This window comes from Narcine bancroftii, chromosome 6 (genome assembly GCF_036971445.1).
Source record: "Narcine bancroftii isolate sNarBan1 chromosome 6, sNarBan1.hap1, whole genome shotgun sequence".
In the NCBI taxonomy this organism is placed as follows: Eukaryota; Metazoa; Chordata; class Chondrichthyes; order Torpediniformes; family Narcinidae; genus Narcine; species Narcine bancroftii.
Genome location: NC_091474.1, coordinates 197,799,366 through 197,825,782, shown reverse-complemented (window position 1 = coordinate 197,825,782; position 26,417 = coordinate 197,799,366). Strand labels below are relative to the sequence as shown.

The following is a 26,417-nucleotide window of genomic DNA, read 5'->3' as shown; positions in this document are numbered from 1 at the left end:
GTTCGGATGTAAGTGTATTCCCACCCACCAGTTTTGACACTTGTCATCCTACCCCGGACCTGCAACTATGAGCAGTTAACAGTTCCAACATTCCGACCTTTGGCACCAGGAAGATGAATGTCAAGTTCATGAATCATCCCTACACTTGGCCATTTATTATAGCAGCAGTGTCCCAACCTTTGCTTGGTGCAGAATTTCTTCGGGCTCATTCATTCCTCATCGACTTAAAGATGGAACTACTTTTCAGACTGTTCCTCTGGCAGACGCCTATATTCCTGCTCTGCGCCTTCAACATTAAGTAAACTAGTAGATGAATTCTCTAAGCTGCTGGAAGATTTCCCTGAGATTACTACTCGACAATTTTCTGCCTCCACTGCAAAGCATGATGTTATTCATCATATTTTTACTAAGGACCCTCCTATCTATCCATGCTAAAATGTGCCGCATGTCTCCAGAGAAGTTGCGCTTAGCGAAGGAAGAGTTTGCCAAGATGGAGGAACTTGGCATAATTCATAGTTCCGACAGTCCCTGGGCATCTCCATTAAATATGGTCACAAAACACAATGGAGTTTAGCCATCTTGTGGAGATTACAGGCGGCTTAACAATACCACCATCCGGGATTGTTATCCGATACCTCATATTCAGGATTTTGTGGCTAATTTGCATGGAGCGAAGATCTTCTCCAAAGTAGACCTGGTGCGTGGCCATCACCAAGTAACAGTAGAACCAGAAGACATTCCAAAAAGAGCAATTACCCCATTTGGGCTGCTTGAATTTTTATGAATGCTATTCGGAATAAAGAACACCACTCAATCATTTCAATGGGTGATTGATGGTTTAAGATGTGGTATGACCAATACCTTGACAACATTTTAGTGGCCAGTGGGTTGAAGGAAGAACATTTGGAATACCTTCATACATTTTTTATTCGTCTTCAAAAGTTTGGACTGATCATCAATCCAGATAAATGCATTTTGGACAAGAAATTATCAATTTCTTGGGGCATAAAATTACTCAGGAAGGCACGGCTCCACTGCCATCCAAAGCTGAGGCCATTACCATACACAAGACCTGCTACGGTTAAAGGCCTGCAGAAATTCTTGGGAATGGTAAATTTTTACTGTTTGTTTCTTCCAGGAGCAGCTCATATCATGAAGCCTCTCTTCGATTTACTGTCTGGAATCCATTGGACTGAAGAGGGAAACAATGCCTTCTAGAAGATGAAAGATTTGCCGACTCATGCCACTATGCTCAACTACCCAGTTTTAAATGTAGCCACAGCCCTTTCTACAGACGCTTCCAGTATGACCGTAGGAGGTGCACTTCATCAATATGTCAACAGACAATGGAAACTGTTAACATTCTTCAGCTGCTATCCTCGTGAAGCAGAGAAGAAATACAGTGATTTTGATAAGGAGCTTTTGGCCATTTACTTCTCCATTTGACACTTCCATTATTTTTTTTTGGAGAGCAGAGATTTTACTATGTACACTGACCACAGGCCCTTAACATTTGCATTTTCCAAAGTGACAGAGCCCTGGTCAGCTGGACAACAACGGTAATTATCATTCATTTCAGAATTCTCCTCAAAAATACTACATATTTCCGGAAAAGACAATGCAGTAGCTAATGCACTACTCCATTCTGCTCCACTTGAGGTTTCGACTGTAGATAAAGGTACTGACTACACAGCTTTGACCGCGACCCAAGAACATGACCGTGAGACGAATGCTTATTGGAACGCATCACAAAACTGCAATTGAAGGATGTAAAGTTTGGAGTTAATGGCAAGCTACTCCTCTATGATATATAAACAGGACACCCATGCCTAGAAGTTCCATCATCATGGAAACATCAAGTATGCATGGTCTCTCACATCCATCCATTAAATCAACCGTTTGTATGGTTTCAGACAGGTTTGTGTGGCACAATCTTAAAGATGTTACACAAATGGCAAGGTCTTGCCAAAAAGCAAAAGTTCAGCTGCATACTAAGGCACCATTTTAACCCTTACCATCAGTTACTCAGTGTTTTGCTCATGTTCATGTGGACATCGTTGGTCCGCTTCCTGTTTCAGAGGATTCCATTATCTTTTTACAGTAATAGACAGGCTTATGGAGTGGCCAGAGGCCATGCCTATGGTAGATACTACTACAGATACTTGTGCTGGGGCATTCCTCAGTTCCTGGGCATCTCGATTTGGTTTACCGGCACATGTTTCTTCTGATAGAGGACCACAATTTACTTCCTCACTGTGGACGGCCTTGTCTTGCTTGCTCATTACAACAATTCATCATATGAATGCCTATCATCCCCAGACCAATAAAATCGTGGAAAGATTTCTTTGACATCTCAAGTCAAACTTGATGTCTTGGCTAGAGGGTCCAAACTGGGCTAATGAGCTGCTTGGGTATTACTGGGCATTAGAACAACTCCAAAGGAGGACCTCCAAATGCACCATTGGTGGTTCCAGGGGAGTTCTTTTCCTACCATTCCAACTCCAGTGATGATCCTAAGGAACTGTTAAGCAGGCTAAGGGAGACCTTAGGAAAATTAACCCCTATAACATGATAGTGTATAGGGGAACATTCTTCTTTTGTGCCTGAAGACCTCAAAAACTGCGAATATGTCTTTGTCCGAAAGGGAACACTTGATCAACCTTTACAGATGCCCTACGCAGGACCTTATAGGATACTCAAATTAGGACGACCTGTATTTTGGACATTGGAGGGAAGCCAAAGTCTTTCACTATTGACAGGCTTGAACCTTCTCATGTGGACAAGTCTTTCCCACTGCAGCAGCCACCAGTCCATCACAGAGGTCGACAACCTAAAAGACAGACAAACCTTTCTGCTGGTTCTGGGGTGGGGGTGCCATGTAGCAGCACCATGGTGGCACTACAACTCCCAGAAGGCATCAAATGGGCCATGTGATGTCAGTATATATCGAGTCCTATTTTGGCTTTTAAAAGGTGACACGAGTGATGAAGAATAAATCCATTTGATTCACTCCAAAACATTTTGTGTGGTTATTTTGTCATGTCCACTATGACTCCAGTTGCCACAGTAGTGAGTTTAGGGCCTTTACAATTTCTTTTTGAGTGAGGGAAAGATCCTAATTCATTTGGTCTTCTTGGCCAAGTTTCGGCAATTCAACAATTGTCAAAAATTCATCAATCTTAGTCAGGTCTTCTGGCGATTCCAATTTATATAAATTTGTATAAAACTACTTAAATGTGTCATTAATTTCTATTGGATTATATGAGACTAAACACGCTTGAATTGCGGTAATTGTCCTTGAACTTACTTCAGTTCTCAGTTGCCAGGACAAGATTGTGTGCCTTCTCTCCCAATTCATAACATCTTTGTTTAGTTCTTTCAATTCAAAAGTATGCAATACATTTGAGCTTTTTGTTTAAAAGCAATTGCTACAATTCCTTGGGACCAGACTGTTGGAACTCCTTTTCCAATTTCAAAATTTCTGTTTCTAGTTCTTTTATTTCTACCATGTATTTCTTCCTCATACCTTTTGTATATGAAATTATTTGTCCCCTTAAATAAGATTTTAGCATGTCCCATAATATACAACTATTGCAAGAGAAGGCACAGTGTATCTCACAAAATAGCTTTACCCGGTCCGTAATAAATTTACAAAGCTCTAGTTTTTGAAGAAGGGTGGGGTTCAAACACCTTAAGTCTCTTATAAATGAAACCTAGTATTCAGAATACTGTATTTATACATATTTATTTTATATTATATTTTTATTTATGTGAGAAATGTATTATGTTTTTGTATCATGGTCCAGAGAAATGCTGTTTCATCTGGTTGTATTTGATAAGCTCAATAAAAATATTTTAATAAGAAAATATAACAAAAAACATTTTACACAAGGTATACTAATGATAGCAAATCAAATCATACCATATAGATATCACATATCAATTGTAAATTAGAAGCAGAACCATAATTATTTCATAACTTATTTCATTCAGGACATCAAATTCTCTAATTATAATAATTAAACAATTAAGTCATAACCCATTCTATGTTCAAATCTTGAATACAATTATACAATACACATAAAATTCCCTTACATAAGATTTTATACTTCTCTGATGTGATCATGTTGTTCTGTGATATGATCTGTGATCTGTAGTTAAACCCTCCTTTACTTATTTGTGATATACTTAACTTCCAGTATTACTGACCTTGATATGAAGTCTTATGTTCAATCATTGACCTTGCCTGATGCCTCTTTTTGTACCATCACTTTGCTTTTTTTGTTGGCATTTGTTTTTCCATAAAATACTTTGGCGACAAAGTGAACTTTGCGATCAATATGCAATGGAGCTGATTTTTGGGCATGACCCAGGAATCAGTTTAAAGTTATTAATTCACTTCAGAAACCATCACTTGTTTCAAGGTATTTAAACTATTGAATTTCAGTTGCACTGAATGTTGAACTTCTGGAGTCATTGTGCTGCATTCATCCAGGCAAACAGAAAGCATGTCAACACCCTCTTGAGTGCTTTGTCAATGGCGGACAGTCATGGTCGGGTGATGTATCACTCAACTCAGGCTATCCAACCACTGGTCTACTCTTGTAGCCATGGTATTTCTATAACTGGTCCACTTGAGTTTTTGAATAATGGTGACTTCCAGAATGTTGATCATGGGAAAGGTCAAAAAACTAAGTAGTTAGACTGGCTTGTTGGAGATGGCCATTGGTCTTACTACTCATGAGCCCCTTCCCAAATATTGTCTAGTTTTTGTTGCATACTGGTTTATTTGCAAATGAGTTGAAAATGAAATTAAATACTGTGCAATCAATGAACATCCCCACTTTTAACATTATGATGAAAGGTCTTTGATTAAGCAGCCAAATGTGAGCCTAAAATATAATATTCTGTATTGACCTCCAATCACCATCATTTCCCTTTTGTGATTCTGAATCATTGAGACATGCCTTGCTCATGACACCCAACAACTTCAACTTTGAGGCCCCTTGATGTCACACTCAGACTGTTGTTGCCAAGAGCTGTGATTTTCACCTGTGGTTCTCATCTTACAGGCCTGTGTTTGAAAATCTGAAGCCAACTAGTCCAGGCAAAATTCAAACTGTACTATCAAGGTGGTTACTGGTAAGTACTATGTGACAGCATTGTTGACAATAGCTTTCATCACTTTATTGATTATTTAGTGTAGGCAGATTGGCCAGTAGTTAGAAAGATTGAGTTAGTCTTACTTTATTTGTCAACAGCATGTTTCCTGGTCATTTATTTTTTTAGACATAGAGCACAGCCTTTGTAACTCATAAATGGCCTACATTAATCTATACCAATCCTATTTACCAACACTAGGCCCCTAGTCTTTCAAGCCTTGCTCATCCACATACTTCCTAAAATATTTGAACCTTTACCACTCTCTTAAACAATGCATTCCAGATTCCAACTCCTTTCTGGATGGCAAAAAAAAATCTTCAGACTTGTTCTCAACTTCCCAAATCTTTGCTCTGATTTTTGACAGAACAACAAAGAAATAAATGTATTCTTTACTCCATCAATGCCCCTCCTTTTATGAATATTAACCATAGCCTGAAATCTTAAAACAATTTAAACTCATATCCAAGTACCTATTATCTTTCTGGGATGATATTCAGCTCATTATAGTCCCATATTTAAATACAACTACAATTTAATTGGATAATCAATTGAAGATGCAATCTCTTATGTTTCTATTATCTTAAATATTCCACATGAACCAATACCTGCTCGACTCCCCATCTATACAATGATTGCGGTGACCTTACATCTTGCCTTCAATAATCCCCACCTACTACACAAAAAGTAGCCCATCCTTGTTCATTATACTTTATGATGAATAACAGGGGACCAACCACAAGTGACAGCAAATGTTACCCAGCCAATTGTTTTCAACCCTTGCGTGACAGGAATAAAATATTGAACAAAAATATTAAAAATAGTTTGGTTTCAGTTCAGCAAGCAGTGCATATTCCTGACTTTGCTGGTTTTTAGTTATTTTAGGCTTCTTCTATATGAATTCATCTAATAAAACGGATCAGCAGATTTTAACTGGACTTAATTAGCTCCGAAGACATTCCTACAATTTAGAACACCAAATGGATTCAGACAGATAGCTATGTAATTAAATGCCAGAAAAGATTTAATATGCTAAATGGCCCATCCAAGTTACTGTGAATGAAAATTTTCCCCATCATCTAGCCAAACGTCACTTGCATCCTGTTCAATTAAGTTCCAAATTCCATATCCTAACACCAAAATGGTTTACTTCAATAACAAGTGTTTAATGGTGTCAAAAGGACACTAAAATTGCTGTCCTTAGAATTTACTTAATGTCCCTGACGTACTTTTTCTAAACTTTTCCTATGAAGGGTAACACAGTTGGTATAGCAGTTAGCACAATGCCTTTCAGCAGCAGTGATCAGGACTGGACCTGGGTTTGAATCCCACACTGTCTGTAAGGAATTTGTACGTTCTCCCCATGTCTGCATGAGTTTTCCCCGGAGTCTCCGGTTTCTTCCCACCTGTCAAAAACGTAACAGGGTGTAGGTTAATGGGATGTAAAATGGGAAGCACAAACTCGTAGGGACAAATTGGCCTGTTATGGTGCTGTATGTCTAATTTAAAAATTAAAAAAAGAATGTTACTTTTCTACCAGACATTAAAAACATTAATCACCTGACCTTTCCATTTAGCCATTCCAAAAAGTTTTCTGTACCACTTGCTACAAAGTTGAGCCTGAGCATGAACTTGAACGAAGAAAGCAGCTCCAAGATGATCAACAATTCCTGCTGAAATGTTTTAATCCATGTTGACCCTGAAGGTTTTTGAATTTCTTGACATGACACATCAACAGAAAAATCAAGAATTGCAAAACACAAACAGGAGCATAGGAAATCTGATCAGAAGGCTGTTTCGTCTGCTCCACAATTCACCAAGATAATGGCTGATCTGGCTGTGGGCTCAGCTTTACTTACTCGCCTTTACCTCATAACCCTTAATTCCTTTACTATGGAAAAATCTGTGTCTTAAATGTATTTAATGAGGCAATCTCTACTTCTTCCTGGCTAATCCTTTGCCCCACCATATAACCAATTTAAAATATTCTAGAATATAATTCTCATCAACTTGAAATATTGACACTATCTCTGACTTCAGATACTATCTACCGTACATTTCGGCATACAGGTCGAGTCTTTCAACCCTAAAACATTTCTCAAAGGGGGGGTGGGGGGCTGTTGACATGTATGCTGGATTTACTATTGAGAACTTAAATTCATCCCAAAATAATTGCAATAAAAGTTTAATGGTTAAATTTTGCTTCTTACAGCAATGAAGAAAAAAAACCCACTAGACAATATAAAGTAACTGAGATTAGCAGAAAATCTTGGCCAATTAACCATCAGGTCATGATCCATTGCCTTATTTTGACATGCACCTAATACTACTCATACCTTACAATTTAATCATTTTTACTTGAGCAAGTCAAATTCTACTTCATTGCATGTGCATTTTTATTTTGCTTAATTTGCCACAGATTTCTGACAGTTCTCCTTTTAATAATGTTTACAGGCAAATCTGGAGATAAGGGCTTCATTTGACATAATTATAGTGCAAATATCCTTCAATTAAATTGTTCCCTACAATGATATATTATACAGTAGCAATAAAAACTGAAGAAATGTGAAGCTGATATTTTATAATTAACTGATAGATATTTTCCACTATTTTAAAATAGAATTTGAGCAAATATTATGAGCAATAGATGGAATGTTAATCAGGAAAAACAGTACGACATTTTGTGCTTAGCAGCCTGTATGTGACAGTGGAAAGAAGGTACCGAAGTGCTAAAACTTAATTAGTAATATTGATTTTAATCTATCAAGGATTAAGTATTTAAGAAACAAAAATAACAACATCCTTTTATAGGTAATTAGGTTGATTTTACTTACCATATTTTTTCTCAAGACAGGATGAAATTTTAAATTACAGAACTAATATCATGGGGTAAGAGGGGAAAGGAAGTCAAACAACCATAATTATTTGCCTGTATACAAGTGAGACAGACTATATATTAGAGGAATACATATGGGAAAGTCTGCAGAAATGATTGGCCATTGGGAGGTTCCCGTTATTGCAGCGGACAGAGAGAAGGTGTGCAACTGAACAATTCCTCGTCTGCTCTTGTAGACTCTAGGGGTCATCTACTGTATCTCGTGCTCCCATTGTGGCCTCCTCTACCACAGAGAGACTGGACACAGACTAGGAGATCGTTGGGGCTGAGTGGGAAAATGGATCAACTCATGGTGGGGCAGACCTGATGGCTGAATAGCCTATTTCTGCTCCTCATATGATCTTATTACCTCCCCGTGGCCAATCATTTCAATTCCACAATCTATTCCCACACTAACATGTCTGTCCATGGCCTTGTGCAGCCAAACCGAGCCAACTGCAAATTGAAGGAAAAACACATAATATTCCAAATGAGCACTCTCCAAACAGATGGCATTCACATTGAATTCTCCAGTTCCTATTAGGCCCCTTCCGGTCTCTCTTTCTACGATGATCCTTTCCTACATCTGTCTGCTTTCTTCCAGCTCCCCTCTACCAGCCCTCTCCATTCAGAGAGATACCCCTTATCATTTCTCAATTGTTTTCACTTCTGCCCTCCCACTTATATTCACCTAGGACCTTTAGCCTTTTAAGTTGGGTTCCTCCCCTACCCTTCTTCCCTTCGTCTTTTTATTCAGGGACTTGCCTGCGTTTTGATCAAACACTGACAAAGGGCTCAGACCTGCAACTTTGGCTGTATCCTTTTTCTTCCTATAAATGTTGCGTGACCTGCTGAGTTTCCCTGTTATTTTTGCACGATGCATGGACCCCCTGGAGCCAAGTTTGTTTTAATTGTCTAACTAAATGACAGAAGCAAAAGTGGATTTTCCATGTTCAGGTTTATTTAATGCAACTAAATGGACTGCTGATCCTGGTCACTAAGCAGGTTGATGTCTCCTCTAAAGGGCAACATAAACTGCTGGAAGAATTCATCAAGTCGAGCAAGATCTGTGGAGGCAAGGGAAAGATCAATGTGTTAGGACAAGACCTTGCATTAGGCCCTGTTCAGAACCCTGGGTGAGGCTATACTTGAAGTATATGTGCAGTTCCGGTCACCATGCTATATAGAGCGGATCTGATTAAGCTGGAGAGAGCACTGTTCCTCCAGTTTGTTTTGTTTGCTTCAGAATCAGTAGTCCTTTTCACTTCTCTTTTTCCCCTTATCCATTTCCTCCAATTACCCACCGGTTTCAGTCTCTAAATTCCCTCCTCCATCTACCCATCATTTTTCCCTTATCTGGTTCCACATCACTTCCAGTCTTTCTATCAACCTACCCCTCCCTTCATTGTGCCCCATGAGTATTCACTCCAATCTCACCTGGTTCTACTCAACCAGCCTGTCTCACCATCCCTCTCACTTTTTTCATATTGTCCATTTCCCTCCAAGTCCTAATGCAGGGTCTTGACCTGAAAAATGGACCATACTTTTGCCTCCACTGATGTTGCTTGACCCACTGATTTCCTCCAGCCGTGTGTTTTCAGTCTTTGCTGAAGAATGTTTTCCCTTAATTTCATTCCTGAATGTTCAAGCTCCAATTTTAAGATTTGTGACTCTTTCTCCATTTCCCAAATAGTTAATCAATTTAAATTCAATTAGATCATATATTATGACTGAATCCCATTGGCGACAAGATCTCCATCCTCAACCGATGGTCAGAACACTTCCAATCTCTTTTCAGTGCCAACCGCTAGTCCAAGATTCCGCCCTGCTCCAGCTCCCTCAACAGCCCCTAAGGCTAGAGCTGGATGAGGTCCTCACCCTGGATGAGACATGTAAGGCAATCGAACAACTGAAAAGTGGCAAAGCAGCAGGAATGGATGGAATCCCCCCAGAGGTCTGGAAGGCTGGCGGCAAAACTCTACATGCCAAACTGCATGAGTTTTTCAAGCTTTGTTGGGACCAAGGAAAACTGTCTCAGGATCTTCGTGATGCCACCATCATCACCCTGTACAAAAACAAAGGCGAGAAATCAGACTGCTCAAACTACAGGGGAATCACGTTGCTCTCCATTGCAGGCAAAATCTTCGCTAGGATTCTACTAAATAGAATAATACCTAGTGTCACCGAGAATATTCTCCCAGAATCACAGTGCGGCTTTCGCGCAAACAGAGGAACTACTGACATGGTCTTTGCCCTCAGACAGCTCCAGGAAAAGTGCAGAGAACAAAACAAAGGACTCTACATCACCTTTGTTGACCTCACCAAAGCCTTCGACACCATGAGCAGGAAAGGGCTTTGGCAAATACTAGAGCGCATCGGATGTCCCCCAAAGTTCCTCAACATGATTATCCAACTGCACGAAAACCAACAAGGTCGGGTCAGATACAGCAATGAGCTTTCTGAACCCTTCTCCATTAACAATGGCGTGAAGCAAGGCTGTGTTCTCGCACCAACCCTCTTTTCAATCTTCTTCAGCATGATGCTGAACCAAGCCATGAAAGACCCCAACAATGAAGACACTGTTTACATCCGGTACCGCACGGATGGCAGTCTCTTCAATCTGAGGCGCCTGCAAGCTCACACCAAGACACAAGAGAAACTTGTCCGTGAACTACTCTTTGCAGATGATGCCGCTTTAGTTGCCCATTCAGAGCCAGCTCTTCAGCGCTTGACGTCCTGCTTTGCGGAAACTGCCAAAATGTTTGGCCTGGAAGTCAGCCTGAAGAAAACTGAGGTCCTCCATCAGCCAGCTCCCCACCATGACTACCAGCCCCCCCACATCTCCATCGGGCACACAAAACTCAAAACGGTCAACCAGTTTACCTATCTCGGCTGCACCATTTCATCAGATGTAAGGATCGACAATGAGATAGACACAGACTCGTCAAGGCAAATAGCGCCTTTGGAAGACTACACAAAAGAGTCTGGAAAAACAACCAACTGAAAAACCTCACAAAGATAAGCGTATACAGAGCCGTTGTCATACCCACACTCCTGTTCGGCTCCGAATCATGGGTCCTCTACCGGCATCACCTACGGCTCCTAGAACGCTTCCACCAGCGTTGTCTCCGCTCCATCCTCAACATCCATTGGAGCGCTTTCATCCCTAACGTCGAAGTACTCGAGATGGCAGAGGTCGACAGCATCGAGTCCACGCTGCTGAAGATCCAGCTGCGCTGGATGGGTCACGTCTCCAGAATGGAGGACCATCGCCTTCACAAGATCGTGTTATATGGCGAGCTTTCCACTTGCCACCGTGACAGAGGTGCACCAAAGAAAAGGTACAAGGACTGCCTAAAGAAATCTCTTGGTGCCTGCCACATTGACCACCGCCAGTGGGCTGATATCGCCTCAAACCGTGCATCTTGGCGCCTCACAGTTTGGCGGGCAGCAACCTCCTTTGAAGAAGACCGCAGAGCCCACCTCACTGACAAAAGGCAAAGGAGGAAAAACCCAACACCCAACCCCAACCAACCAATTTTCCCTTGCAACCGCTGCAACCGTGTCTGCCTGTCCCGCATCGGACTTGTCAGCCACAAACGAGCCTGCAGCTGACGTGGACTTTTACCCCCTCCATAAATCTTCATCCGCGAAGCCAAGCCAAAGAAAGAATCAATTTAAATTCAATTAGATCATATATTATGACTGAATCCCATTGGCACGGCACTTCTTTGCAAGTATTTCCTTATAGGAAGCATAACCAACTGTGACCCAATCACCAACCATGACCAATACATTTCTCTTGATGAGACCAGGACCAAAATGCATTTCTCCACAAGCTGTATACAATAGTTGCATACATCCACTCTTTTCATTCAAATCTTCTTAGAGATAAACTAAGTTTCTAAAGAAATAACTTCATGCTTGTTCAATACATTATAAGATTTGAGGTATAGTATTGGTAAAGAGAATGAGAAAGATGGGCTCAAACAATTTAGTTTTGGAATCTATAATAAGCTCTCAATGTTGAAAAGCCAGTGGTTCCACTCATTAGGAACACAAACTTGAAAATGTTAGGTAATAGTCAGCACATTCAATTAAATTTCCACTGGAAAAATATCAAAAAATTAAATGGAATCACTACTCTTAATCCCGTCTCTATCATCTATCAAATGAGGCTCAAATTTAGAAGTTCATGTATTCACATGCAATTTAACCAACATCACTGACAGGGAACAGTTTCAGTGGAAAGTGTAGATCATTCACAAACAACAGACTTTTCAGTTATTGTAAATTAAATTGTACCTCATTGCCGTGAACCATCAAGTGATGTGTGGTAACCAAAGCCTTGAACACTACTACCCAGCTACTGTTTGTTGCTCGCTCAAAAAGAGTATCAGCCATCTGAGGTATGTTAACATTGGTCTCATTCGTAGCTTGTATAAGATCTGAAAAGCAAAAATATCAGATTCAATTCAAAATGAACAGCAAGGGAAACAACTTCTTTGAGTGGATTTTGAATCTTGTATGTGGTTAGTAGTTCAAAGTGTGGAAAATACAGGAGTGCAACACAGAATTTTAATACAAATTAGACATAAAAGATACAAGTTTGTAACCGGTTTTCTGTAAATATGAAACATTTTACACCTTGGGAAACACCAAATGGAGTCTCCTTCAACTCGTTATAGGTGGAGATTGTTACGGTCTGTGAATGTAAGCTAAGCTTGCAGTATGGAAAGCCACAAAAAAAAACCCACACTTGACAAGATCCCAGGAACAGTATGGGTCAATGGGCAAATTATCTCTTGCAAATGTGATCATAAAATATTCAGTGCAAGATTAAAAATAAAATATGTCATGAAATGGCGTTTACTGACAATACTTGTACATTGTCCTCTCTGAACAAAGCAGCCCACTACAAATTAATCATATTCCTGGGTCTTGAGTCATCCAAATCACAGAAACACTGCTTGCAATTTTTTGAAACAAGAAAATTGACATATAATTTAACAGTAACCTTTTCCTCAGGTATGGTGTGTGTGTTGGAGGTGGGGGGGGGGGGGGGCGGGGGAAGAATTGTTTCAGATTGACTCTTGAAGGAAGTCAGGCAAGAGAGCTCCAAGAAATAGAGGCAGGAGTTAGCCATCCATCTCATCAAGCCTACTCCGTCATTCAATGAGATCAAGGCTGATCTGATAATAGGCTAATCTACACCTACCTGCCTTTTCCCCATATCCCTTAATTCCCCTAGTATGTAAAAATCTATCCAAACATCTGAAATATATTTACTGAGATAGCCTCCACTACTTCAATGGCCAACAAATTCCACAGAAACACCACCCTCTGGGAAAAGCAGATCACCCTCATCTCCATCCTAAATCTACTACCCTGAATCTTGAGACTATGTCACCTAGTTCTATTCTCCCTCACCAGTGAAAGTAACTTACCCATCTCTATCTTACATATGCCTTTCACAATTTTATATGGTTCTATAAGATCCTTTCTCTTTGTTCCAAATTCCAGGGAATACAGTCCCAGACGACTCAATCTCCCCTCAGAAGCTAACCCTTTCATCTCTGGAATCAACCTGGTGAACAGATCATTAATGCAAATATCAAAGGTGCAAGCACCAAGTACTGTGGTACACCACCAATCAAAAGCAAACCTCTACAATCATACTTTGGCTCCTATTATCACTCCAGTTTCAGTCAATTTGCCCTCTATCGCTTTTAGGCCAGTCTCCCTGTAGGACTTTGTCAATAGCCCAAATGAAGTCCATGGAGACTATATACATCAACTGCACAGTTTTCTACATCATTATTTTTATCATCTGACTGTATATGTACAACTAGATGGAAGAGCATTTCTCTGGAGTATGGTGGGTTCACATAATAATCGCAGATATACAATTTGAAATAAATATAAATATTTTGGAATATGTATGGTTACAGGATACTGTTCATCAATCTAACTGGAAGCCCATGACTAGTGGTGCACCTCAGGGATCAGTGCTGGGTCCATTGTTGTTTCTCATCCATGCCAAAGATCTAGATGATAATGTACAGGTACACAATCCTTTATCCAGACATTTAAAATCCAGAAAGCTCCAAAATCTGGCAGTGGGGACCAGTGGTTGGGGGAGACGGCCGTGGTTGGGGGTGCGGTTGAGGGAGGCAGCCGGGCGGTCAAGGGACCGGCGGTCAGGGGAGGTGGCCGGGCAGCCAAGGGACCGGAGGTCGGGGGAGGTGGCCGGGCAGCCGAGGGACCAGAGGTCGGGGGAGGTGGCCGGGCAGCCGAGGGACCGGAGGTCGGGGGAGGTGGCCGGGCAACCGAGGGACCGTCGGTCAGGGTAGGCAGCCGGGCAACTAGAAGGGGGTGGAGGTGGATACGGCAGCCACAATTTGGGTGGGCTTTCCCAAATCCAGAAAAATCCGTAATTCAGAATACACTGTCCCCCGAGGGTTCCAGATAAAGGATCATGTACCTGTAATAAATTGGATCAACAAGTTTGCAGATGACCTAAAGACTGGAAGTGTAGTGGACTGTGGGAAAGGCTTGGAGGTGGAGTGCGCCACTTGAAAAATGGGCTGCAAAATGGTAGACAGAATTGAATGCAGCCAAGTTTGAGTTGGGAGGATTAACCAAGGTAAGACATACAATGTAAATGGCAGAGCATTGAGGAGTGTAGTAGAACAGAGTGATATGAAAATACAGATACATAATTCCCTGAAAGTGGCATCTCAGGTGGATAAGACCATAAAGAGAGCTTCTGGCACATGGATCTTAATAAATCAAAATACTGAGTACTGTACAGGAGTTGTGATTTATGGTGAAGTTGTACAAGACAGCAGTGAGGCCAAATTTGGAGTATTGTGTGCAATTTCGATCACCAAACCACAGGAAAGATATCAATAAGACTGAAAGAATACAGAGAAAATTTATAAGCAAGTTCTCCAGACTTGAGGAACTGAGTTTAAAAGGTTAGGACTTTATTTCCCGGAGCATAAAAATACAAGGGGAGATTTGATAGAGGTATACAAAATTACAAGGGGTATATATAGGGTAAATGCAAGCAGGTTTTTTTTGTATTTCCACTGAAGTTAAGTGAGACAAGATCTAAAGGACATCAGTTAAATGAGAAAAGAGAAATGTTTAAGGGAACATGAGGGGGAACTTCTTCACATGGGAGCGGTGAGAGTGTGGAATTAGCTGTCAACTTAAGTGGTGAATGTGGGCTCCATTTTTACATTTAAGAAAAATGTTGATACCCATCCATTAGGTACATGGATGGGAGGAATATAGAGGGCTATGATTTGGGTGGTCATTGGGACTAGGCAGAATATTAATAGGGAGAATTGTAACTTTGGGACTGTGACAGGAGAGGAGGACCTTCAGACTGTTGGGAACCAGTTGGGAACCAGTTTTGGTGAGTGTTTCAGCACCGTCACAGGACAATAGGAGCTTAGGACTCAAGAAAGCTGTGAATGTCGTAAACCAGCTTTAGCAGTGTATTTAAAATGGCAGTGGAGCGGGGACTTCGGTCATTGTCATTTCAGGACCATCACGGGAGAGGAGGAGCTTGGACGTGGGAGAGCTGAGTGTCAGGAATCAGCTTTAATGAGCGTGTTTAAAAAGAGAACAGAAGGCAATCTAAGGATTCAACAGAATGGCGATTGGTGGGACTGAGCATGACTGATGAGGGAAAGTGAAAAATAAAAAGAGGGGAAGCTCAAGAGTGGCCACTGTAGGAGTGGAACTTGAAGGCTTTGGCTCGTAAGGCTTCAACGAGCTAGTTTCCAGCAAGGTAAAGCCAGGTAAGACCTTTGTATTTAAACTAGGAATAGATCATGGAGACATCAGCTCGGGCAGTGGAATGATCCAATTGCAGCATGTGGGAAATTTGGGACAGCACATATATCCCTGATGACTACACCTGCAAAAGGTGTGACCAGCTGCAGCTCTGGGAGACTGAATTAGGGAACTGGAGCTGCATGAACTCAGGATCATGGTTGGGGGGGGGGGGTGTGGGGGCAAAGATCGAGTAAGGACAAGTTGTTCATTTCTCTGGCACAGAGACTGGCCCCTCGGCTCAGAAGGGGAGTGGGGAGAAGAAGAGAGCTATGGTGATTGGGGACTTGTTGGTTAGACAGGGATGTCTCTGATTGATTTCACAGCATTCTGGAGGGGGAGAATGAGCAACTAGATGTTGTGGTCCATATGGGTGCCAATGACAGGGACAAGAGTAGTGAAGTTCTGATGAGGGAATACAAGGAGTTAGGAAAGAAGTTAAAAAGCAGGACCTCAAGGGTGGTAATACCAGGATTGCTGCATGAAACACACCAGAGAGGGTACAATTAGGAAGTTGTGGAAAATGTATGTGTGGCTGAAGTGTTGGTGCAGGGATTCAGATTTGTGGATCACTCGGATCTCTTCTGGGTTAGGACTGACCTGTACAAAAAAGACGGCCTGCACCTGAACTGGAGAGGGACCAATATTCTGGAGGACAGGTTTTTAGAGTTGTTGATGGGGAGTTTTAAACTACTGTAGTTAGGCAGTGGGTGGGAACCAGAATGAGAATGCAGGAAACAGGTCAGAAGATCAAAAGCTTATTGCTGTGTTCCAAGTTCGTGAAGAATAACAGGGGACAAAACATAAATGTAGTCAGTTAGTGGGTTTAAAACGTGTCTATTTCAATGCTAGGAATATTAGAAATAAAGGGAATGAACTTTGAACATGGAACTATGATGTTCTGGCCATTACAGAGATTGCCGGAGGATGGGCAGGATTGGCTGATGCAGGTACCGGGATTTAGGTGTCTTAAAAGGAATAGGATAGGAGCAAGGGTGGGGGAGGGGGGGGCAGGGGGTGTGGTGCAGAGAGTAGCATTACTGGTCAGGAATAGTATCACGGCTATAAAAAGGGAGGATGCTGCTGAGGGGGTGACTACTGAGACAGAGTGGATGTAAGTTAGAAATAGGAAGGGAGCAATCACTTTACTAGGAGTAGTCTACAGCAGCCCAAATAGCCCTTGGGACACCAAGGAGCAGATAAGTAGGCAGATCTCAGAATGGAGCAGAAAATACAGGGTTGTTGTTATGGGAGACTTCAACTTCCCTAATATTGACTGGCACTTCCTGATGGCAAGAGGGATAGATGGGACTGAATTTGTCAAGTGTCCTCAAGAAAGATTCTTGACACAGTACGTGGACCATCCAACAAGAGGTGACGCCATACTGGATCTAATCCTGGGTAATGAACTTGGTCAGGTGGTAGACCTCTTGGTGGGTGAGCACTTTGGTAAGAGTGACCACAAAGTGTTTTACTGGGGAAGAGATAATTATGATAGTATGAGGCAGGAATTATTGACAGTGAATTGGAAACAGATGTTCAAAGGTGAAAATACAGAACTAAGAAAGAAGTTTAGGAACCATTTGTGCTGCGTTCTGGATAGTTTGTCTCAATGGGACAGGGAAAAGATGGTAGAAAAAGGGAACCATGCTTGACAAAACAGGTGAGGCAGCAAGTCAAAAGGAAGAAGGAAGCATTCATTAGATATAGGAAGCATGAAACAAGGACTCATGAGGTACATGTTAGCCAGTAAGAAGCTTAAGAAAGGACTTGGGAGTGTTCGATGGGGGCATGAGAAAGCCTTGGCATATTGAATTAAAGAGAACCCCTAGGTGTTCTATGCGTATGTGAAGAACAGAAGAATGACAAGAATGAAGGTGGGGCCACTAAAGGAAAAAGGAGGCAACATGTGTCTGGAGTCAGAGAAGGTTGGGGAGGTTCTAAATGAATACTTTGCTGCAGTATACACAAGAGAAAAGAATAGGCCTGTGTGCTGGACAATGTTGAGATTAAGGAAGAGGAGGTGTTGGATCTTCATAAAAATACTAAGATTGATAAATCCCTGGGGGTGGATGTGAAATGCCCCAGGATGCCGTGGGAAGTGAGAGAAGAGGTAACTGTGGTAGTGACTATGATCTTTGAGTCCTCTTTGATGACGGGGGAGGAACTGCAGCATTTGGAGAATGGCAAATGTGGTCCCCTTGTTTAAAAAGGGTAATAGGGAAAATTCTGGGAATTATAGACGGCGAGTCTTACATCAGTGGTGTGCAAATTATTGAAGAGGATTCTTAAGGATAGGACCTATGAGCATTTGTACATGTATAGTCTACTCAGGGATAGTCAGCATGGCTCTGTGAAGGGAAGATCGTGCCTCATGAGTCTAATTGAGTTTTTTGAGATGGTAACAAAGGAAATTGATGAAGGTAGGGTGGTAAATGTAGTCTATATGGGTTTTAGTAAGGCTTTTGACAAGGTCTCCCATGAGAGACTTGTTCAGAAAGTCATGAGGCATGGGATCCATCCAACCATGGCAGCGTGGATAAAAAAAATTGGCTTGAATGTAGAAAGCAGAGAGTAGAAGGGGAAGGAAAGTATTCTGTCTGAAGGTCAGTGACTAGTGGAGTTCCAGTTGGATCTGTTCTGGGACCCTTGCTCTTTGTGATTTTTATAAATGACCTGGATGAAGAGCGGAAGGATGGGTCAGTAAGATTGCAGATGATATGAAGGTTGGAGAAGTTGTGGATGGTGCTGAAGGTTATTGTAGGTTACAAAAGGATAGAAAAAGGATGCCAAGTTGGGTGGAAAAGTTGCAGATGGATGATTCATTTTGTCAGGACAAACCAAAAAAGCTAAGTACATAGTTAATGGTCTGTTACTTAGGAGTGTGCATGAACAGAGGGACCTTGGGGGGAGTCCAAATCCTTACAACTCTCAAGGTCACCACACAGGTGGATAGGATAGTTAAGAAGGACTATGGAACGTTGGGGCTCATTAATAGTGGGATTGAGTTCAAGAGTCGAGGTCATGTTGCAACTGTATAAATCTCTGGTGAGATCACAGAGTATTATGTTCAGTTCTGATCATCTCATTATAGGAAAGATGTGGGAGCTTTGGAGAGGGTATTGTTTGGATTGGAAAATAAGTCTTATGAGGAAAAAATTTAGCAGAGCTAGGACTTTTCTCTTTGGAACATAAAAGGATGAGAGGAGACTTAATAGAGGGCTACAAGATTATGAGAGGCATAGATAAGATGGCGAGCAGAGTCTTTTTTTTTACAGGGCAGGAATAGTAAACATCAGAGGACATATTTGCAAAGTGAAGGGAGGGAAGTTTAGGGGAGACATCAGGACTAAGACTTTTACACAGAGTTGTGGATGCCTGGAATGCCTTGCCAAGGATGATAGTGGAGGCTGAAACATTAGGGGCATTTAAGAGTCCGTCACATGGATAGAAGAAAAAAATAGAGAATTATAGGATAGGGTGGGTTTGGTGTTTTTTTTTAAAAGGAATATATGTGCTGACCTGTAAATACGAGCGGACTGTACTATGCTGTAGTGTTCTATGGTTCTAATCTCTCAGTCTGTGGGAAGAAGCTATTTCCCAGCATGGCCATCCTGAATTTAATGCTTTTGTACCTCCTTCTTGATGATGTAGGTCAGTGGTTCTTAACCTTTTTATTGCTGATCACGTACCACTTTAAGTAATCCCTTACTAAACATAGAGGGTCTGTGGTTAGTAAGGGATTACTTACAGTGATATGTGAATGGAAAAAAAAAGCTGAGAATCACTGGAGTAGCTCACAGGTATTGCTTCAGAAAATTGAATAAAAATTGGACAGACAGAATCTTCCCTAAACAAAACCATGTTCACTTTCTTTTGTTAAGCTCTTCCTCTCCAAATGCAAATTAATCCTAGTTGCTACAATCCAGCCATCTGTCACATCTCTGGCCAAAGAAATCTTGAAAATTTTCAGTCCAAACTCCAGCTATTACCTCCTGCTCTAGTTGGAACAAGACTAGAATACATCTAATCATGCCCAGGAAATTTATTCACCTTTAAGCCTGCTGAAACATCCAACACCATCTCTTATTCAAATGGTAAACTATTCTGGAATCCATTGACTCCCTTGAATTAACCATAATGCTCTCCATAGCAATAGAGAGAAGTACAGGCAGTTCCCGGGTTAAATATGAGTTCCGTTACCTAGGTCTGTCTTTAACCCGAATTTGTATTCAAGTCGGAACCAGTACATATTTAGTGCCACTTAGTCAAATGTTTATTTTCAGATATAGTGGACAGAAAATATTTGACATTTATCTGCATACAAAAAACTTCCCAAAACACTAAAAAAAACAAAGATAATATCAGTAAATAACAGTGAAGAACATAATAATAAAAATAACAGTGCTGCCGCAAAAAAAGTCACATCTACAGGAGGAAATGGCTACAGTATCGGAACTAAAAAAATTGAAATCCGAATTTCGCGCGCACTCTCTCTCTCTCCCCTCCGAGCAGTGGCCATTTTGTGGGGCCAAGTGGCAGCCCAACGTCAATCCGTGATGGTTCAGAAGGCATTGCGATAGTGCACCCTGCTGTTTCTTCTCCCCCACCCCACCGTGGTCTAGCAGCAGATGCCACCTGACAATCCATCTTTCTCCAGCATCTAACTCCAATGAAGGAAGCTGAGCACCACTGAAGAGAAGAGCAAATAAGATGAGGTGTCTTTAAATGTGTTCAATGAATCTCTTAGGAGGATTCACGTGTCTTGACAATCTCTTAATTGATTGTCTTTGAATCTGAGTTGTTGCCTCAGACAATATCTTCTCAGCTGTGTATTTTGGTTGTTCAACAGTATCAGTCTTTTCATTTACTGCAGCTGGTACCATTTGAAGATCTCAACAATTTCTTCACAGAACAGCACCTTCATCTGTTGAAATGGTGTATGGTCTTGGTTGGACAGTTCCCTTCTGAGTCCATAAGTTTGTTTTGTCTTTTAGCCTTACTTGATACCAGTGTAGAGTTCATATAGGATTTTTGTTCCTTTGTCAAAATAATACTTTTGCTTTTCTTTCTGTTGTTCTTAGAATTTCCTCACTTTCTCCCCCTCTTTTGTTTTTAGGAGGTTCTCCTAATGGGAAGGTTTGATCTTAGCCTATGTCCCATAAGTAGTTGCGCTGGTGACATACCATACTGAAGCGGTGTTGTGCAATATGCTAGCATACTCCGGTAGAAGTCTGTTCCACCGCCCTTTGTCTTGTTCATCAGTCTGATTTTTCCACTAGACCATTGGACTGTGGAAAAGAGGACTTGACGTGGTGTGCACTAAGTCACACTCTTTGCCAAACTGCCAGAACTTTGAATTGCAAAACTGGGGTCCATTGTCTGTGAAGACCTCACTTGCCACACCATGTCTGGAGAATATGGCTTTCATACCTGTTATTATAACATCTGCAAACTGAACTCTGGATACAGGGAGTAATAGTCTGTGACTACCAGATAGTCCTTCCCTTGACATTTGAAAATGTCAGCTCCTACCTTCTGGTAAGATCTGTATGGTTCTGGGTGTGGTTTTAGTGGTTCTGCAGGATCGCTTGCTTGATATTTCTGGCATATTGTACAGTTATATCATTGTTGCTTCCTGGCCAGTACATCACTTTGCGTGCTCTTTTCTTACAATTTTCGATTCTGAGATGTCCTCCATGGATCCTTTTTTAGCATCTCTTTTCTCAGACTCATTGGGATAAGGATTTTGCTTCCTTTGTCGATGATGTCTTCAAACAATGATAGTTCCGTCCTGCAATTCCAGTACTCTGAAACATCACAGGTGAACAGTCCTGCTTCATATTTGGCCATCCATCCAATATGTTTTTTCTCAGTTGTCTCAGTGTTTCATCTTTGTTTGTGTCTGGCTTTATGAGCTCCATTTTTTGCATCTGATATGGGCAGTGCACTTGTGATCACGTCCACAAGGGCATTCATGTCTTCATCCATTTTGGTGTCTGCGGGCTCTCTTATGTCAACAGCTCTAAACAACGTGTCTGCTGTGTGCATTAGTTTATCCAGCGCGTACGCCACATTCCGTGTATAGTGTTTCTGTTGCAGCCTAATCATCATTCTTTGTATTCTAAGTGGTCATTCATTTAATGGCTTTTGGAACAATGCAATCAAGGGCTTATGGTCAACTCTACAGTGATTGCTTGTACTGACTCAAACTGATTAAAACCTTTCACAGATGTATATGATGTTGAACAGCTCCTTTTCAATTTCAGCATATCGCGTCTCCACTTCAGTCACTGAGCGTGAAGTATATGCAATAGGTTGCCAGACATCATATTTTTGCAGAAGAACTGCACCAAGTCCACTATGTGATGCGTCTGATGATATATTGATGTATTTAGGGATTAAGATTACTAAAAAACAAAGATTTGTTTAGGACTAATTTTTTCCCTCTATTGGACCTGATCGACAGTTTACTTACCAATTGGTCACCATTATCCCTATCTATGATAGGTTGAATTATTGCTATTAAGATGATGGTCTTACCTAAATTTTTATATATATTCCAAGCTATACCTATTTTTGTTCCTAAATCTTTTTTTGATAAGGTCGATTCTAAATTGTCCTCGTATATCTGGCAAAACAAGAATCCTAGATTGGGGAAAAAATATTTACAGAAATCTAAACTAGAGGGAGGGTTGGCATTACCCAACTTTAGAATTTATTACTGGGCAATTAATATTAGTTACTTAAGGTATTAGTTGAATTATTCAGAATTATCTCTAAATCCCCATTGGGTAAATTTAGAAATTAAACCGATACAAAATTTTTAAATTAGCTCTATTTTGGGAGCTGCTCTCCCTTTTACTCTTACTAAATTATATAAACGAATTGATAATCCAATGGCTAAACATACACTACGTATATGGTTTCAATTCCGGAGATTTTTTGGCCTAAGTCATTTTATCTTGGAAACTCCTATTGTACTAAATTTCCTTTTTCATCCCTCTCTAATTGATCAAGCTTATCTACTCTGGAAAGTTAAAGGTATAATATGCTTTTCGGATTTATTCTTGGATAACTCTTTCATGTCATTTGAACAATTATCCATGAAATATGATTTACCTCGATCTCATTTCTTTCGATATTTGCAGATTAGGAGTTTCTTAGTTTCGACTTTACCCTCTTTTCCCAATCGGGAGACTACGACTGTTTTAAAGGATATACTATATTATAAATTATAATAATAATAAAAAGATTGAAAAAGAAAAAAAAAAGATATCTTGATGGGTCTTGCTGGGTTGTAAAACCTCAGAACTGGTTCCTCTGTGAGCAGTTTCTTTCGTTCACTCCATGACTTTTCATGCTCATGGTTCCACTCTCATTCAATGTTCTTTTCTATTCGTCTTCTCAATGGAGCCATCTTTTCTGAGAGGTTGGATATGAATTTACCCATATAGTTGACCATTCCATTAAACCTCTGTATGTCCTTTTTGCATTGTGCCCTTGGCATGTTCCCAATGGCAGACACCTTTCTGGGATCTGGTTTGATGCCCTCATTGCCAATAATATCTCCTACAAATGTCAGGTCTGTCATCCCAAGCTGGCATTTCCCTCTATTCCATTTCCCTCTATTCCATTTCCCTCTATTCCATTTCCCTCTATTCCATTTCCCTCTATTCCATTTCCCTCTATTCAGCTTCAGGTTTGCTTTCCTTGTTGCTTCTAGCATTTTCCTTAGTTTCTTGTCATGTTCCATTCGCGTGGTTCTCCATACTATGATATCATCCATTAAAGTATCAACTCCATGCAGGTGCTCATAGACCATATGGATAGTTTTGTGATACACTTCAGGAGCTGAGCCAATTCCAAATGTTAACTTAGGAATCCGTATCTGCCAAATGGACTATTAAACATACATAGTCTTGAACTTGCTTCATCCAATTCCCACTGCCAAAATCCTGATATTGCATCTGAATTGCTGAAAAACTTTGCATTTGCAAATTGTGACATGATTACTTCATGTGCCAAAAGCTTAAAGTGTTCTCTCTTTATTGTTCTCTTGGATCCAGGGAAATTCTAAGCTTTCCATTCTTTTTGTCCACAACGACGAGTAAACTCACTTAATCCGTTGACTCATGTATCTTCCGAGTCATGTTCAGGATTCCCATCCTGTCCAACTATGCCTTTAATTGTTTTTGAAGTGCAAATTGAACTTTTCTGCATGGATGTATTATCAGTGGCACACGTTTATCCATTCTGATCGTGTGTTCTCCTGGAAGGCAGCCTAGACTCTGAAATAGGTCATTGTACTCTTTCATGAGTTAATCATAGACTGTCTCTCCTTCACTTTCCACAATGAGGTCTCTTTTAGCAGGTTAAGTTTCTCACAGGCTGATAAACCTAGTATGGCCTGTATATCCTTTGGTACCACGATGAATGCTAGCATGTCCTCTTTGTCCTTGTGATTCACTTTGACCATGCATTCTCCTTGCACTGGTGTATCGGTACCTGAATATCCTGTCACCTTCACTTTTGTTCCATACCTCTATGGTCTAGGTCTAATCTTCTTAAATTCAGTCTCTGATATTACATTAATTTGTGCTCCAGTATCCAATTTAACTGAAATGTATACATCATTCACATTTATTCTCAACATCCAATCTGTGTTTTCAGTCACAACATCTACATAGAATTTCTCTATCGCCCTTTCATCTACTGCATGAACCTTGCTCTGTTGCACTTGGTTCCTACAGCAATAGGCATAAAGCTTGCTTTTGTGGCACATATTGCATGTTTTACCATATGCAGGACACTTTTTTTGGTAGGTGTTGTGTACTACATGATGACATAGCTTTTGATTTACCCTTTCCTTTTTGTTCACTGGCCACGCCTCTTTTCACTTCGGTGTGCATTTTTTAAACAGTTTTTGTCCATTCTTGCTCACTGCATCCATGTTGCAGCTAATTTCATTGAACAGCTCTTTTGCCTGCAATTTTACAGTTTCTGTAGTCTGACAGAGTGCTATGGCTTTTTATAGGTCTATATTTTGCTCCCTTAGCAACCTTTCCCTTACAACTATTATCTGGAATATCATCCACAAGTCTGTCTTTTATCTGCAAGTCGGTGAGTCCATCAAATTCACACATTTTGCTTCTGTTTCTCAATTCAGTCACATACTGATCAGTCCATGTGAAAAAGCTGTGCGTCTCAAACGTCACATTACACTTAGGTATGCAATATGCCTCAAAATGTTCCATTATTAGGAGGAGTCACGTAATGAAATAGTGGCCGTTAGGAGAATACCAGCCCTCTCCAGAAAAGGAGGAAAAAAGTGAAGAAAAAGCAAAGCCCCAGACACACAAATCACAACAAATAAAAAATAACGGTGTGGAGAAAATGGCACCTAAGAAAGAAAAGCCTAAAACAACGGGAAGAAAAGAAGAAGGAAAGATGCCGCAAGAGAAAGGTGAAGGCCTTACCTGCACGAAAAAGCAGGGACCCGCCATGGAAAGAGGAGCCCGGTCCCCGAGATTAGTGGAGACCCCGCAAGGTCGCAACTCACCGACCACGGGACTTCAAAAATGGCTCATGGATGCGCGATGTGCACGATAAGGAGAACACCGACAGCAGGGCTCCCACCTGGAAGAAAAAGAAAGCAACGGGAACGGGAGAGGTGAGAAAGAAAAAAGGAAGCAAGAGACACAACAGATAAACAGCCCAGAAGAAGAGGACCAACATCAAGAAAACATGGAAAAAAATACCCAACAAACTGAGACAAGCAGCTCAACAAGAAAGTCAGAAGAGACACAGATACAAGGAAGAGAAATAGAAGACACAAACCCAAGAGCAGACACAGAAGAAGAACACCAAGCTCTGCACAGAGGAATAGGAGGTAAAATGAATGGACAGTACATAGATTTTTTTAAATTTTCAAGAACAAATGAAAGCATTAAAAGAATGCTTGACACTAGAATTTAGTGAAGTGAAAAGAAAAATGAAAAGTTCAGAAGAAAAAGTGAGTAGAATAGAGATGGTCATAACAGATGTAGGGAAATGATTAGAAAATGTGGAAGAATGTGTAATGGCGGTAGAAATGGAAGTGAACGACTTAAAAAGAAAATTGGAAGAAAGTGACAAAAAAGTTAAAGAAACACAGGAGCTCTTTGCTCAGAAGATAGATATAATGGAAAACTATAATAGGCAAAACAATATAAAGATAGTGGGCCTTAAGGAAGATGAAGAAGGCAAAGATATGAAAGAATTTATAAAAGAATGGATCCCAAAAGTCCTGGGAATGCCAGAAATGCAGGAAGGAATGGAAATAGAAAGGGCACACAGAACATTAGCCCCGAAACCAGTCACAACAAAGACCAAGATTCGTTTGAGTAAAATTTCTGAGATACACGACAAGAGAAAATATATTGGAGAAGGCAATGAATAAAATTAGAGAAGACAAAAAACAACTGGCATACGAAAGTCAAAAAATTTTTTCTACCCAGACTTAAGTTTTGAGTTCCTAAAGAAGAGGAAGGAG

The 26,417-nt window shown here is 40.7% G+C and overlaps 1 protein-coding gene across 25 annotated transcripts in view; it reads right to left on the bottom strand.

The window, feature by feature from the left end:
• Positions 1-26,417, bottom strand: part of LOC138736934 (clathrin coat assembly protein AP180-like) — a 209,066-nt gene that overhangs the window by 124,854 nt on the left and 57,795 nt on the right. For 19 of the 25 annotated variants that reach the window (XM_069887162.1, XM_069887167.1, XM_069887168.1 and 16 more), the window contains 2 exons: positions 12,341-12,483; positions 6,390-6,566 (listed from right to left, as the gene is read on the bottom strand). In XM_069887162.1, coding sequence (XP_069743263.1) covers positions 6,390-6,566; positions 12,341-12,483 — 320 coding nt within the window. The remainder of the gene's footprint in view (positions 1-6,389; positions 6,567-12,340; positions 12,484-26,417) is intronic. The other 6 variants (XM_069887163.1, XM_069887164.1, XM_069887176.1 and 3 more) reach the window with 1 other exon arrangement.